We start from the raw sequence: 13900 nt of genomic DNA, 5'->3' as shown, positions 1-13900 counted from the left end.
TCGCTTCGGGGCGCGGGTATGCTTGTGTATCCACAGATAGTGGGGTGCGCTGGGTACCTTCAAAGTGTGTTCGTCCTGATCTGCAACCGCAGAGACAGAACCCGATCAACGGGCAACATGGAGACCGTGACCAAACTGAAAGGCATCCAATGGATGGATCGTCGAGTGATGACTCAGTTGAGGATGATGGCGGGTGATCACTCTGACGATTCCTCCGTGAATGGACATTGAACCTTATTTATTTATTTATATATTTATTTATTTTTCTTTATTTTCTTTTAAACTAAAAAGGGTGAGATGTCACCCTGATTCTTAAGACTTCCTAAAGCCTTCTGAGTTTACATTCCTTTGGAGAACTTTCCCACACAATTTCTGTAAACAACGTATTGTTTACATTCTTTTATGGGGGTGGAGAGCACTTGATGTACTGGTGGTTTGTCCAATGTCTTTGGAGAGGTGGCCCATTCACTCTCCAATCCAATGTCACCCTTGGAAAGGTATAAAAGACAGAGTCAGATAATAAATGTTCCCTTTTTTTACCTTGTAAGCAGCAGGTGGTCCGCGTGGTGCTTTCACGTGTCCCACAGCGACAGGTGGGTGAGAACCAGCAGAACAGGCTGCAGGGAACGGCCCAGGTTTGTCTCCAAGCAGCCTCTCCTGACTTATCCCTGTCCTTTCTCCATGAACAGGTGCCCATGTGCAGCCACAGCAAATGTCCAACAGCAGCTCCATCAGCCACTTCCTCCTGCTGGCACTGGCAGACACGCGGCAGCTGCAGCTCCTGCACTTCTGCCTCTTCCTGGGCATCTCCCTGGCTGCCCTCCTGGGCAACGGCCTCATCATCAGCGCCGTAGCCTGCGGCCACCACCTGCACACGCCCATGTTCTTCTTCCTGCTCAACCTGGCCCTCAGCGACCTGGGCTCCATCTGCACCACTGTCCCCAAAGCCATGCACAATTCCCTCTGGGACACCAGCACCATCTCCTACATAGGATGTGCTGCTCAGATCTTTTTTTTTTGTTTTTTTGTCTCAGCAGAGTATTTCCTGCTGACCATCATGTGCTATGACCGCTATGTGTCCATCTGCAAACCCCTGCACTACGGGACCCTCCTGGGCAGCAGAGCTTGTGTCCACATGGCAGCAGCTGCCTGGGCCAGTGCCTTTCTTTATTCACTGGTGCACACAGCTAATACATTTTCCCTGCCCCTGTGCCATGGCAATGCCCTGGGCCAGTTCTTCTGTGAAATCCCAGAGATCCTCAAGCTCTCCTGCTCCAAATCCTACCTCAGAGAACTTTGGCTCATTGCTGTTGGTGCCTGTTTAGGACTTGGCTGTTTTGTGTTCATTTTTTTCTCCTATGTGCAGATCTTCAGGGCTGTGCTGAGGATCCCCTCTGAGCAGGGACAGCATAAAGCCTTTTCCACCTGCCTCCCTCACTTGGCCGTGGTCTCTCTGTTCCTCAGCACTGGCACATGTTCCTACCAGAAAACCCCCTCCATGTCCTCCCCATCCCTGGATCTGGCCCTGTCAGTTCTGTACTCAGTGGTGCCTCCAGCCCTGAACCCCCTCATCTACAGCCTGAGGAACCAGGAGCTCAAGGCTGCACTGTGGAAACTGACGACAGGATGGTTTCAGAAACATTAAACTGCTGATCAATTTCTGCAAACCACTGGCAACAAAAGTGGTTTTTTTCTCTTTGTTGGTTTCATTTAGTGTTTTTTCTTTCTTTTACTGTTTTCATATTGTTCTCCATAAATATAATTGTTAGTGCCATTTCTCATTTTGTTTCTCTCCACCTTCCCTGTGGCCACACACTGTGTCAATGAGGGGCTGCACTCTCGGTGGCCTTAAAGGAACTAAAGGATCTCCCAGCAGAGTTTTCTGCAGAGATGCCCTTTTGTTGCTTCTCTGGAGCAGCAGTAGCAATGTCTGTGTGCAGAGCTGGGGCAGATCAGTGCTGGCACAGCAGCTGTGCCCAGGAGCAGCAGCACTTGGTGCTGCCAGTGCTGCTCCCGTGGCCCTGCCCCGCTGCCCTGGTGGCCCTGGTGTTGCTGCAGGGCCTGAGTGCTCTCGGGGCCGGGCACAGTCCTGGGGGTGGCAGTGCTGGGGCTGCAGCAGGGACAGGCCATGGGCACTGCTGGGGCAGCGCTGACGCCTCAGGCCAGGGCCTGGGGGCTCCAGGCTCCTTGCCCAGGCTCTCTCAAGAACACGGCCAGGCCAATGCTCAGCACAGAAAACCCCCGTGAGCAGCTCCAGGCTGTTGGTGTGGGGACATGAACCTGAGGCAGCACAAATGCCATCAGCCCCTGGGGCCAGGAAGGGCTGGGGGATGCCAGGGAAACCACTCAGCTTTGTCCTGGCCTCTGCAGTCAGCCAGAAAGTTTGTTCCCATCAGCTGGAGTTTCCTGTCCCACTGCAGACGCTGCTGCTCAGAGCAAGGGCTGCCTGGCAGCCACCCCCACACTGCCCTGAGCATTTCCTTGGCTTCACCTTTGCTGTCTTTCCTCTTCCTAATATAAATTTTTTCCTCTTGCCCATCCCTCTTCCCACCCCTGCACACAGCCCATCCCTGTTTGCCCTTTCCTCTCTGGCCCCACTCCCCATTGCAGTTCCTGACTTGGCACCATGGGAATGTCCCTTGGGGAGCAGGATCATCCCACAAGTGCTGCAGGAATTGTCTGCAGGCTCCTGCAGTGCCTGGTGCTGCTGCCTTGCCAGAGGCACCCCAGGCCAGGGGGGCACATCTGGGCTGCTGTGTCTGTCTGTGGGGCTCCCTGTTCTGGGCAGTGAGGAGGAGCTGCAGAGGCTCTGCAGGACTGACAGGATGGGCTTTGGGGCTGTGAGGAGAAGCTGAGGGACCTGGGCTGATGGAACTTCTGAAGAGGAGGCCCAGGGCTCCTCCTGCAACAGCTCCAAGAGTGGTTTCAGAGAATTCCAGAATCAGCAAGGCTGGAAAAGTCCTTGGAAATCATCAAGTCCAAGCTCTGCCCTGACACCGTCTTGTCTCCCCTGAGCCTCCTCTTCTCCAGGATCAACAACCCCAGCTCCCTCAGCAACTCCTCACAGGACTTGGGCTCCAGACTCCTCACCAGCCTTGTTGTCCGTCTCTGGATATGCTACAGCCCCTCCATGTCCTTCCTAAATTGGGGGCCCAGAACTGGACACAGCACTCGAGGTGCTGCCCAACCAGTGCTGAGCACAGGGGAAAAATCACTGCCCTGCTCCTGCTGGCCATACCATTCCTGATCCAGGCCAGGAGCCATTGGCCTTCTTGGCCACCTGGGCACACGGCTGGCTCATGTCCAGCCTGCTGTCCATCAGTCCCTGCAGGTCCCTTTCTGCCTGGCTGCTGTCCAGCCCCTCTGTCCCCAGCCTGTACCACTGCAGGGGTTGTTGTGGCCAAAGTGCAGGACCCGGCACTGGGACTTGTTAAACCTCAATTTGTTGGATTTGGGCCCTGGATCCAGCCTGTCCAGGGCCCTGTGCAGAGCCCTCCTACCCTCCAGCAGATCAATACTCCCAGCCAACTTGGTGTCACCAGGGTTCCATGAGTCCCCAGAGTGTCCCAATGGTCTCCATGATTCCATGAGGCCTCCCAGTGTCACAATGTCCCTTTGGTTCCATGGGACCCCTTGGTGTCACAAAGTCCCTTGGATCCTTGGGCCCTGTAGTGTCATCAGGATCAACAACCCTACCTCTCTTGGCCACTCCTCAGAAGACTTGGACTCCAGACCCCTCATCAGCCTTGTTGCCCTTCTATGGACGAACTCCAGGCCCTCCATGTCCTTCCTAAATTGGGGGCCCAGAGCTGGATACAGCACTCGAGGTGCTGTCCGAACAGTGGGAGGCACAGGGGAAGAGTCAGTACCCTGCTCCTCCTGGCCACACCATTCCTGATCCATAGGATCCAAGGGATTTGATGAGGAGCATGGTGGGGAGGGAGTGGGGACAAAGTGTTATTGATTGTCAGCCATGAAGGGTCTTGATTCTCATGTATTTTTAGACTGCATTAGAAGGTGCTGGGGATCAATATTAATTGGACATTGCTGATATCAATCAATAAACAGGAAAAGAAAACTTAACAGGGCAAAACAATTCTCTCTGCATTGTTTTCAATATACTATATTCACTTTGAATAAACTTCTGAAATCTGTTCAATTAACCACAGAATATCTGAAAACTCCAATTAATCCCAGAGGTTTTTCTTGTTTGGGCATTTTGAACAAATGTTTTATGGGCTTTTCCCACTGAATTCCTGAACTGAAGAGCTCAAGAAAGAAGAGTCCTCTGGAGCAGTAAAATTCATCAGCAACCTCCAAGTGACTGAGGATGCATCCCCATCAGAGCAGCAATGAGCAGAAATGGGCACAGCTCTGTGGCTGCCCCAGCTCTGGGATGGGCCCTGGGCCTGGAGCAGGAGCAGCTCTGGAGGGCCCCAGGGCCGGGGCTCTTGTGCTGGCCTGGGCAGATGGGATGGCAGGAGGGGCTGCAGAGCTCTCAGCACCTCAGGCAGAGGGGAGCAGGGCAGCCAGGGAGCTCCTTTGGCCTTGGCCAAGCCCCTTCCCCCATGGTGGGGCTGAGTCCTGGCTGAGCTGCAGCTGCTGCTGTGCCCTTGGCAGGGGCTGAGGCCGTGGGGCAGTGCCCAGAGCAGCCTGGGCTGAGCAGAGCTGTGGGGCCAGAGCCGGCTGGGCTGTGCTGGGGAGAGGCCCTTGGTGCTGCCCAGAGCTCAGGGCAGCTGGCAGAGCTGGCAGGGAGCTGGGCTGGGCTGGGAGAGCCTGGCACAGGAACCATCAGTGTCCATCTCAGCCCGGCTGAGCGGGCAAGGGCAGGACTCAGCCCAGGCCTTGTGGGGCAGGGCCAGCGCCTGGGCAGGCATTGAAAACAGGCAAGAGCCCAAGAGAGGAGGCTGCTCTGTGCCCTTGGGGCATGGACAGAGCAGGGAGGGGCCCAGGACATTTGTCAGTGTCAGCCTCTGTCTGTGCCAGCCCTGGGCAGCCCTGGCTGCTGAGCCCAGCTCTGCCCTGGGCTGAGTTTGGCTGTGGCCCAGCTCCATCCTCCTGCGGGGCTCAGGGCCTGTTCCCGGCCATGGCCAGCCCTGGCCGCCTCTCTGCTGGCCCCGAGGCCGGCAGAGCCCGGGCAGGGCTGTCTGTGCAGCCCCACAGGTGCCACGGGCTCGGCAGGAGCTGGCAGAGGCTGCCCAGCAGGGAGGCCATGGGGCACAGAGCCCCAAGGCTGCCCAGGGCCCCACGGCACAGGGGCCGTTCCCAGCCCCAATGCTCCTGTCCTGGGCTGGGCTGCACAGGGGCTGTGGCACCATGGCTGGGCCAGCACAGGGCCACAGAGGGGCCACGCAGCCGCTGCCGGGGCTGGCAGCAAGGCCGGGCACAGACAAGGAATTGCTGAGCATGGCCTGCGCTGGCCAGGGCTGCCTGTGCCCAAGGCAGAGCTCAGCTGCCCTTGGGGGCTGCAGGAACACTCAGGAGCCCAAAGAGCCTCCATGGCTGTGCTGGAGACCAAGGCTGGAGCAGGGAAATGCAGGGCTGATGCGCCATGGGGAGGGCATGGAATTCCAGCACACACCTCAGCTCTCTGATGATCCTGGCACCGTGCTGGGCCCTGTTCCAGACTGGAGCAGAGCAGATGTTGATGGCACAGGAGCCCTGCGGGGCTGGCAGGGACCTGCAGCTTGCAAGGTGCTCTGCTCTCCCTCAGCTCCTCTCTGAGAGATCCTGTCCCAGCTCGGCACCTCAGGGCACAAGTGGCACTGCCTGTTCATGGGCACATAGCTGATGTCTGTCTGGAAGGGGGCTCAGGTTTTAATACTTGTACTTTTCATACTGTGGACTTTTTTTATTTTCTGGGTTAGTTCAGTACTTTTAAGAAAGACAAAAGTTGTCTGTCCAGGAACAGGAATTTCCTGTACTAATGGCAGGAGGAGAAATACTGACATTGCCTTCCACTTGTGTCGCCAATATTCTGTTTATTCCTTGCTCTCCCTTTTCCTTCAGGTGTTTCCAGCTCTCCTGTTGAAATGGCCATGTCTAAGGGCATCTCTTCACCAGGCCAGATGGATCAATGTACATCCTGCTGCTCCCAGATTAACACCTCCAGATGCTTTCTGGTCATTCAAGTTCCTCTCAAACGACTGGTTTCATGCTTTGAGCTTCAGGGAGTTGTTCATTTTTTCTAAAGTTAATATAAATATCGTATCAGTCAATATCCTTATTGTGTTTATATCTATCACATAATTACATTTTCTTATATGTTTATCTGAAGCTGTACCTATATGGAAATCCCTTGGGGATGGGGACATGTCAGATGCTGCTGGGACATCCCAGAGAGCTGAGGGAAGAGTTGTGATGGTTATTAAACTGTTCAAATGTGCAACTTGTGTTTGTCGGCAAGAAATCTTTCTGTGCCTCTGAGTGTCACCAGTCCCTGAGCCCAAAGGACACAAACCTGATGAGTTGTGGTTCCCACTGCAGGGGCTGCACTTGGACCTTGGCTCTGCACAGGAGAGCTCTTCATCCACTTTCCCTCTTTTCCTCCCTCTGGGCATGGAGGGAGCTCCTGCCTCCAGCCTGTGACTCATGTGTGCAAAGAGCAAATCTGGGCAGAATCGGGGCAGGGAGGGTTTGGGGGGACCTTGGGATCTGTGCTGGGCACAGAAGGTATTTTCCTTTGCTCTGAGACTGTCTGCTGTGCACAGTGGATTTAGTAACTAGCAGAGGAATGATTGGTGCATTTGATGGAGCTGTGCCTTCCCTTGGCTTTGTTGGCTGGCAATAAATGAACATCCCTCTGTGTCTGGGGCAGCTCCTTCTCCAAGGAAAGCAGGTGGGAGTTGGAGCCCAGGAGCTGAAACCTGCAGGTGCAGCCTGGGCTGGAGGGAGCTCACATTTGCACAAGGCTGCTCTGAGTGCCAGATGGGGGAAATGGTGGGGTGGGGGTAGGGACAGAATCTGATGGATTGTCAGCCATAAAGGCTCTTGATTTTCATATGTATTCAAACTCCATGAGGAGGTGCTTGGTTTCAGTGTCCATTGGAGATTGCACATATCAATGTATTAACAATAAAAAAAAAAACAAAAACCAAAAACAGGACCTAAAAAACTTTTGTCACTGTCTTTGTAAAAATAATGCATTCACTCTGAGTATGGTTCTGAAACATGTTGAATTAACCACAGAAGACTTGATAACTTAAATCAAATTATTCCCAGAGGCTTGGCTTGTTAATGTGTTCTGAATGTTAATGAGCCCTGGGGCACTGAATTCCTGAACTGAAGAGCTGAAGGCTGAAGAAGCCTCTGGAGCACTAAAATTCAGCAGCAGCCTCCAAGTTGCTGAGGATGTCAGCAGCCCCCACTGAGGCCATCCCTGCCCAGAGACCCTGGGGGAATGGGCAGACAAGGACAGCGTCCGTGGGGCTGGGGCAGCAGAACTCAGAGGCACCAGCGGCTCCAGCTGGGAAATGGAGTGTGGGATGGGGCTGGGAAAGCCCTGCCTGGGCTGTGCCAAGCAGGACACAGAAGCCTTGACCCCCATCCACTAAAAACTCTCTCAAGGAGACATTTAAAAGAAATGACAATTTTTTGTGTGTTCTGAGTTGGATGCACTGGAGCAATACTATCAAGAGTTTCTCAGGAGCTCAAAACAACAAAACAGCCTTTACTGGGAAATTTAGAAAAATCAGAGAAACTTTGGCAAGAGTTTTAATATCACATTCAAGCAACAAAAATAACAACTTCTCAAAGCATTAACTTGGCTCACTCAACTTCACAAACTCTCAGCCTGTTCAATTTTATGTTAATCAATATTTGCAAGAGTACAGAAATAGAAGAAATAGATACAGAAAGAGAGAAAAATAAGATACAGAGAAGCACACACACACAGCTACCAACTCCTGGATTCCAGCAATGTTCAGATGGAAATTCCAAGAGGAGGTAGGGTCCAGGTGTGTGCTTGCCTTGTGGTCAGCCTTAAATACCCCTTGGTCTTCCTGGGCCCTTCCCCCAGGTGGGACTTGGGGTCATTTGGTCACTCAGGAGCTGGGCTGGGGCTCCAGAGGTGGCTGTGGAGCATTGCCTGTGCTGTGCCAGGGACTGGCAGACACTGCTGGGCTGGGATAGAGGCTCTGGGGGGATTGGGGTTCCAGGGCAGGGCAGGGCTGGGGTTCCAGGGCAGGGCAAGGCTGGACCTGCTCCTTCCTCCCCCACACATGAAAAGTTTCCAGCCAACAATCCCCTCCAGTCTGTCACAACAGTCAACATTGGAGGTGAAATCCCAATATGGCCATTGGCACCTGCAGGAGAAGGACAGTTCTTTTCCATAGGAAGGAAAGCACAGAGCCCCACTGTTTGGAAGGCAGGTGAGAGCCTCATTAGGCCATGGCCAGCCAGACTTTTCAGGAGAGGCAGATTTTGTCTGGGGGCAATCTTTGGAGATACGGAATTTTGGAGACAATCTCAATTTTGGCCATGGCACCTGGAGAAGCAGGACAGTTCTTTCCCAAAGGAAGGAAAGGTTGGAGCCTTCCCTCATGTTTTGGAGGCAGATAAGCAGTGACCCTTACCAAACGACTGCCTGCCAGATTTGTCCTGGCAATATGTCCATGGGAACAATCCCTGGATATAAGGAAATGGAGGTGAAACCCCAATTCTGGCCATGGGTGCCTAGAGGAGAAGGAGAGTTCTTTTCCATAGGAAGGAAAGCCCTGAGCCCCAGTGCTTCAATAGCAGATGAGAAGAGACCCTGCAGGTGCCAAGATGTCAGGCAGCCCCTGGAGGCCAAACCAGCCAGACCTGTTTCGTGTTCCCTTGGTTCCTTGGGGCCCTCAAGTGTCACAATGGTCTCTGAGGTTCCCCAGGCTCCACAATGCCACGTGACTCCTCTGTTCCACGAGGCCCACAATGTCACAATGGACCTTTGGGCCCTGGGGGTTTGTGGTGTCACAATGGTCTCCTTTGGCTCCACAGGGTCACAATGGAACACTGATGACACGAGGCCCTGCAGTGTCACAATGGACCTTTGGTTCCCTGCAGCCCTGCAGTGCCACAAAGGCCTCTTGGTTTCACGAGGCCCCAGAGTGTCACAATGGTCCTCTTGGTTCTGTGGGGACCCCAGGGTCTCACTGGTGCCATGAGGCCTCACAGTGTCACAATGCTTTGCTTATTCCATGGGCCCTCATAGTATCCCAATGTATTCCATGATCCCATGAGTCGCCTCAGTGTCACAATGGTCTCCTTGGTTCCATGGTGCCCCACAGTGTCACAATGGTCCCTTGGTTCCATGAGGCTGTGAAGTCTCTTAATGGTGTCTCCATGACTCCATGAGGTCTTGCAATGTCACAATGGACCTTTGGCCCCCTGGTGTCTCGCCATGTCACAATCGTCCCTTGGGCCCATGACACCCCAAAGAGTCATAATGGTCTCCACGGTTCCATGAGGCCCTGTGGTGTCAAAATGGACCCTTGGTTTGATGGGGCCTCTCAGTGTCGCAATGATCCCGACATTCCATGGTGCCACACAGTGTCACAGTGGTCCCTTGGTCTCACAGGTCCCACAGTGTCACAATGGTCCCTGGGGCTCACAGGCCCCACAGTGTCACAATGGCCCCTTGGTTCCATGGTGCCCCACAGTGTCACAATGTTCCCTTGGTTCCATGGTTCCTGTGCTGGTGCATTCCCCCCTCCCCTTCTCAGGCCGCCCTGCCAGATGAGAAATGCTCGCTGGCCTCAGCCTTGGCCAGCAGCCCCTGGGCTCAGCTCCTCTGGAGCTCAGCACAAACACGCTCTGCTCCAGGCACTGCTGCTGCCCAGCCAGCTCCTGGCTGCTTTAGGAGCAGCCCTGGGAACTGTTTGTGTTCCCTCGGTGGCACAACATCCCTGTTCTCACCCTGCGAAAGAAAGCTGCTGATGCCAAGTGCGGCCAGGATGAAACATGGCTGGGACTGCAGCCCCTCTCTTGGGGCCCTACAAACAGCGCTCCAAAAGGAGCCCTTGGAGCTCTCCTGGGCCAGCGACTCCCTCTGAGTGGGGCCTCTCCGAGCCGGGAACTCTCCCGTTTGCTGCACTCGGGGATCCCAACAACGAGGGAGCCTGGGCCGATCCCCCCACTCCTCCAGGCTCAACCCTTCCCTGCTGGGGAGATGCCAAAGCATCCTCAGGGAGCATTTCCCTGCCCTCAGGGGAATTTCTCACAGGTGCCCTGCACTGACTCTCTGTGTCTGTGTGCACTCAGGAGTGCCTGTGCTGGGGAAATGTGGCAGAAATGCTGCCATCTGAGGGGTCTGAGTGCCTTGAATGGCTGAGCCAGTCAGGCCTCTAAGTGAGGTTAAGTCATGAGGAATAACCTAAGTGAAATGCTGCTAAGAGTTGTTCTTTTGCTAAGTTGTTACACTTAATAGAAGTTATAAGCTAAGTTGAATATTGTTAAATCTTATTCCTCTGTTAAAATGCAAAGTCATAGGTTATAAATTACGTTAAATACTGTTAAGCTCATTTCTTTTGCTTAATTGTGAAATTTAAAGTAGAAGTTAAGGTTAAGTCCTGTTAAGTTTGAGGTGTTCAGCTTTTGGGCCATATTCCTTTTATCCTTGACACCACTGTCCTTGTGTCACACTCACACAGGGACAGTTTGTGTTTAATTTCTGGTTTTATTGCCTGGATTTTTTTTCTTTTGTTGTAGCTTTGCTTCCTTGCTGTGCCTGAAGTGTCCAGTCAGGTGACTCTTGCCAAGGAACTTTGTGCTGCTGTCACTTTAATATTAAATCTGGTTTTTGCTGGGGATTTTTTCGCCGCTCTCAAGCCCTCGTTGGTCACAGGGTGAAGGAGCCCTGGCCCAGGCTCTGGCCCTGGGGGACACGGGTACGCTGCCGGGGATCCCTCTCTCCCTGTCCCACCCCCCATGGCTCCAGCCCCCGTCCCCGTGTCAGGCTCTGGGGTCGATCTCGTGGAACATCCTCTGGGGGAGGCTGCGGCACCAGGGGCAGGGGGACTTAGGGGGACAGGGGACCCCGCTGTGCATGAGCAGTGTTGGACTTCTCTGGGGGAACTGGGAGGGGGGCTGGGGCAGAGTGACCTCCCCGGTGACCTCACACAGCCTCTCAGATGTCACATAGCCATCTCTGTGATGTCACACAGCCCAGTCTGTAATGTCATACAGGCCCTGTGATGCTGGGCAGTTCCGGCGCCATCCCAGCAGTGGCCTCTCCCTCCTGCCCCGTCCCTCAGCCGGTGCCACTCTTGGGCCTCTGGGCCTTGGCTTCCTCTTCTCCCTGGGCATCCCCTGCTGCCCGCCCAGGTTTTCCCGAGGAGCTGCTGCCCCTGAGCCAGGGGCTCTGCTCTGCTGCCCTGGGTACCCCGGGGCTCCCAAAGCACCCCACGGCCAGGCTGGGCCCAGAGTGTCACAATGTCCCCTTGGATCCATCAGGCCCCGCAGTGTCACAATGCTCCCTGCGCTCTCTGAGGCCCCACATCACCCAGCCCAGGCCATTGCTGTGGTTCCAGTCCCTCCCAGTATGATCCCAGTGATTCCCAGTCTCTCTCAGTATATCCCACTTGATCCCAGCATGCTCCCAGTCACACCCACTTCCTCCCAGTTGCTTCCAGCATAATTCCAGTTACCCAGAACCACTTCTAGCCACCCTCAGTGCAGTACCAGTTGCTCCTAGGATATTCCAGTTGCACCGACCATGGTCCAAACTGCCCTCAGAATGTTCCTGGTCACTCCCAGTATGATCCCAGTCCCCCTCAGTGTTGTTCCAGTTCCACCCAGTATGTTCCCAGTTGCACCTAGTCACCCCTAGTACAGTCCCGCTCACTGCCAGTATGACCTCAGTGGCCCCCATTACAGACACAGTCACTCGCAGTTGCCCTCACTTGCCACCAAAATGGTCCCAGCTGTTGCCAGTGTTGTCCCCTCCAGTATGGTGCCAGACACTTCCAGTATATTCCAATTGCCCCCAGCATGCTCGATCCCAGTCACCCCAGAGTCCCCAGTATGGTCCCAGTTGCCCCCAGGATGACCTCACTCATTCCCAGTATATCCCAGTTACCTCCAGCAGGCCCCCAAACCCCCTCCCAGCACCACAAATGGCCCCAAGAGCCACAACAGCCTCTCTCAGTCTCACCAGGAGTCCCTAAAACCCCTCCCAGCCCTCCATGGAGCTGAGTGGGAGAGGTTGGTGGACAGGAACATCCCCAGCAAGGGTCAGCTAGGACACTTCAGCAGCAATTTGGGCATATTGTGGGGAACACTTGGATTGGGCAGACCCAGGCCAGGGACTAGGACAGACAGCCGGAATTCATGGAGAACAGATGAGGTCAGATGGACCCATTCTGCTGGAACAACTACAAGAGCATGGCCATGTCCCTTGGCTTGGATGGTCCCAGAACAACCAAATCCTCCCCTTAACCTCAAATTCACATTCAAATCCCAGTAAAATGATTCAGCTTTAGATCTCTTTACTTGATTTCTTTATTTTTACCCCAATTCTTGGTGTTCTGATGGGATAAACAAGGAGATTATTCAGGTGGGAAAAGATCTCCATGATCATCCATTATTGCTTGATGCCACCAGAAGAAAAAGTGACACAGCAGGTAAGAATTTCTTGGGCTTTAAAGTCAAAGAAACATCTCTTCCCAATTAATTTTCAATGTTGATCAGAGTCCCGATGGATTTTCCTGGTCTGTGTTCATCCAGGTGTCTATGGGCATCCAGGAGGATTTGAAGACCACTTTCCAGGTGTCTTCTCATCAGAGATCACAAGGAATGTGGGTCACCAGGGCTCTGACCAACATGGGTCTTCTAAAGGGGGATGGGGGTGGAGCAGCACACGAAGCTCTTCCTGCAGTCGGGGCAGTCACAGGGCTTCCCTTACCTGTGCCTAAGTTGGTGTCGAGTCAAGTGAAAGCTCCTGGAGAAGCTCTTCTCACACTGGGGACACTCATAGGGCCTCTGCCTGGTGTGGATGTGCCGGTGCCTGACAAGGTGGGAGTTTTGCTTGAAGCCCTTCCTGCAGTCGGGGCAGCGGAAGGGCCTATCCCCGTTGTGAATCTGCTGGTGCTTGCAGAGAGCAGAGCTCCACCTAAACCTCTTCTGACACTCGGGACACTCATAGGGCCTCTCTCCAGTGTGGATGCGCTGGTGGATGATGAGTTCTGAGCTCCAGCCGAAGCCCTTCCCACACTCCCCACACTTGTAGGGCCATTCCCCGGTGTGGATCATCTGGTGGCGGATCAGGTGGGATTTCCGCCTGAAGCTCTTCCCACACTCCAAGCACTTGTATGGCTTCTCCCCATCATGAAGCTGCTCATGGACCACCAGCTCTGAGCTCTGGCTGAAGCTCTGCCCACCTTCCTGACACTGGGTGGGTCTTTCCTCCTCAGATGACCCTGGGCTTGTTTTGCAGCCCCTCCTCCTGTGGGATCTCTGGGGCTTTTCCTCCCCGTTGGGTTCCTGTGCTGTGGAGCCAGTCAAAATGGCCTCTTCCATGAGGTTCTGCTGCGGGGAGTTTTCCTTCCTGGACTCCATCTGCAGCTCCTGCTCTGGGGGAGGAAAGACAAGGAGAGGATGGGATTTGCCAGAGGGAAGGGCAGGGAGATCCCCCGAGTGCGTCCCTTGCAGGAGGGCACCAGTAGCGGGGCTGTCCTGCAGCCGGGGGCCGTGCTGGGAGATGGAGCAGGAGAGAGGGGGAAAGGGGCACTGACTTCCTCCTCACCTGCCTGGGCATCCCAGGGCATCTTCCTCTTCCTCGCAGCCTTCTCCTCCATCTGGAAGATATTTGGAGATGGGAAATCCTGTTTTGAAAGGAAAACAAGGGATGAGCACAGTGAGTTTTGTACTGGTTTCAAAGCAAACCTGGGAGAGAGTCTAAGCCAGAATGATAATTTAATAGGAA

At 54.2% G+C, this 13900-nt stretch overlaps 1 protein-coding gene across 1 annotated transcript; it reads left to right on the top strand.

The window, feature by feature from the left end:
• Nucleotides 1-678: 678 nt before the first annotated feature.
• On the top strand, nucleotides 679-1965 carry LOC146766483 (olfactory receptor 14A16-like). The gene has a single exon (XM_085588408.1). It carries the CDS (start codon nucleotides 713-715, stop codon nucleotides 1643-1645), a length of 933 nt encoding a protein of 310 aa, XP_085444534.1. The 5' UTR covers nucleotides 679-712; the 3' UTR covers nucleotides 1646-1965.
• The last annotated feature ends 11935 nt before the right edge of the window (nucleotides 1966-13900 follow it).

This window comes from Lonchura striata, chromosome 10 (genome assembly GCF_050655825.1).
Source record: "Lonchura striata isolate lonStrDom1 chromosome 10, ASM5065582v1, whole genome shotgun sequence".
In the NCBI taxonomy this organism is placed as follows: Eukaryota; Metazoa; Chordata; class Aves; order Passeriformes; family Estrildidae; genus Lonchura; species Lonchura striata.
Note: the sequence above shows the minus strand (reverse complement) of the source record. Positions and strands in the feature narration are given on the sequence as shown.

Excerpts from the sequence above, each read along its gene's own strand:
- LOC146766483 (XM_085588408.1), top strand. The coding sequence starts at position 713 with ATGTCCAACAGCAGCTCCATCAGCCACTTCCTCCTGCTGGCACTGGCA.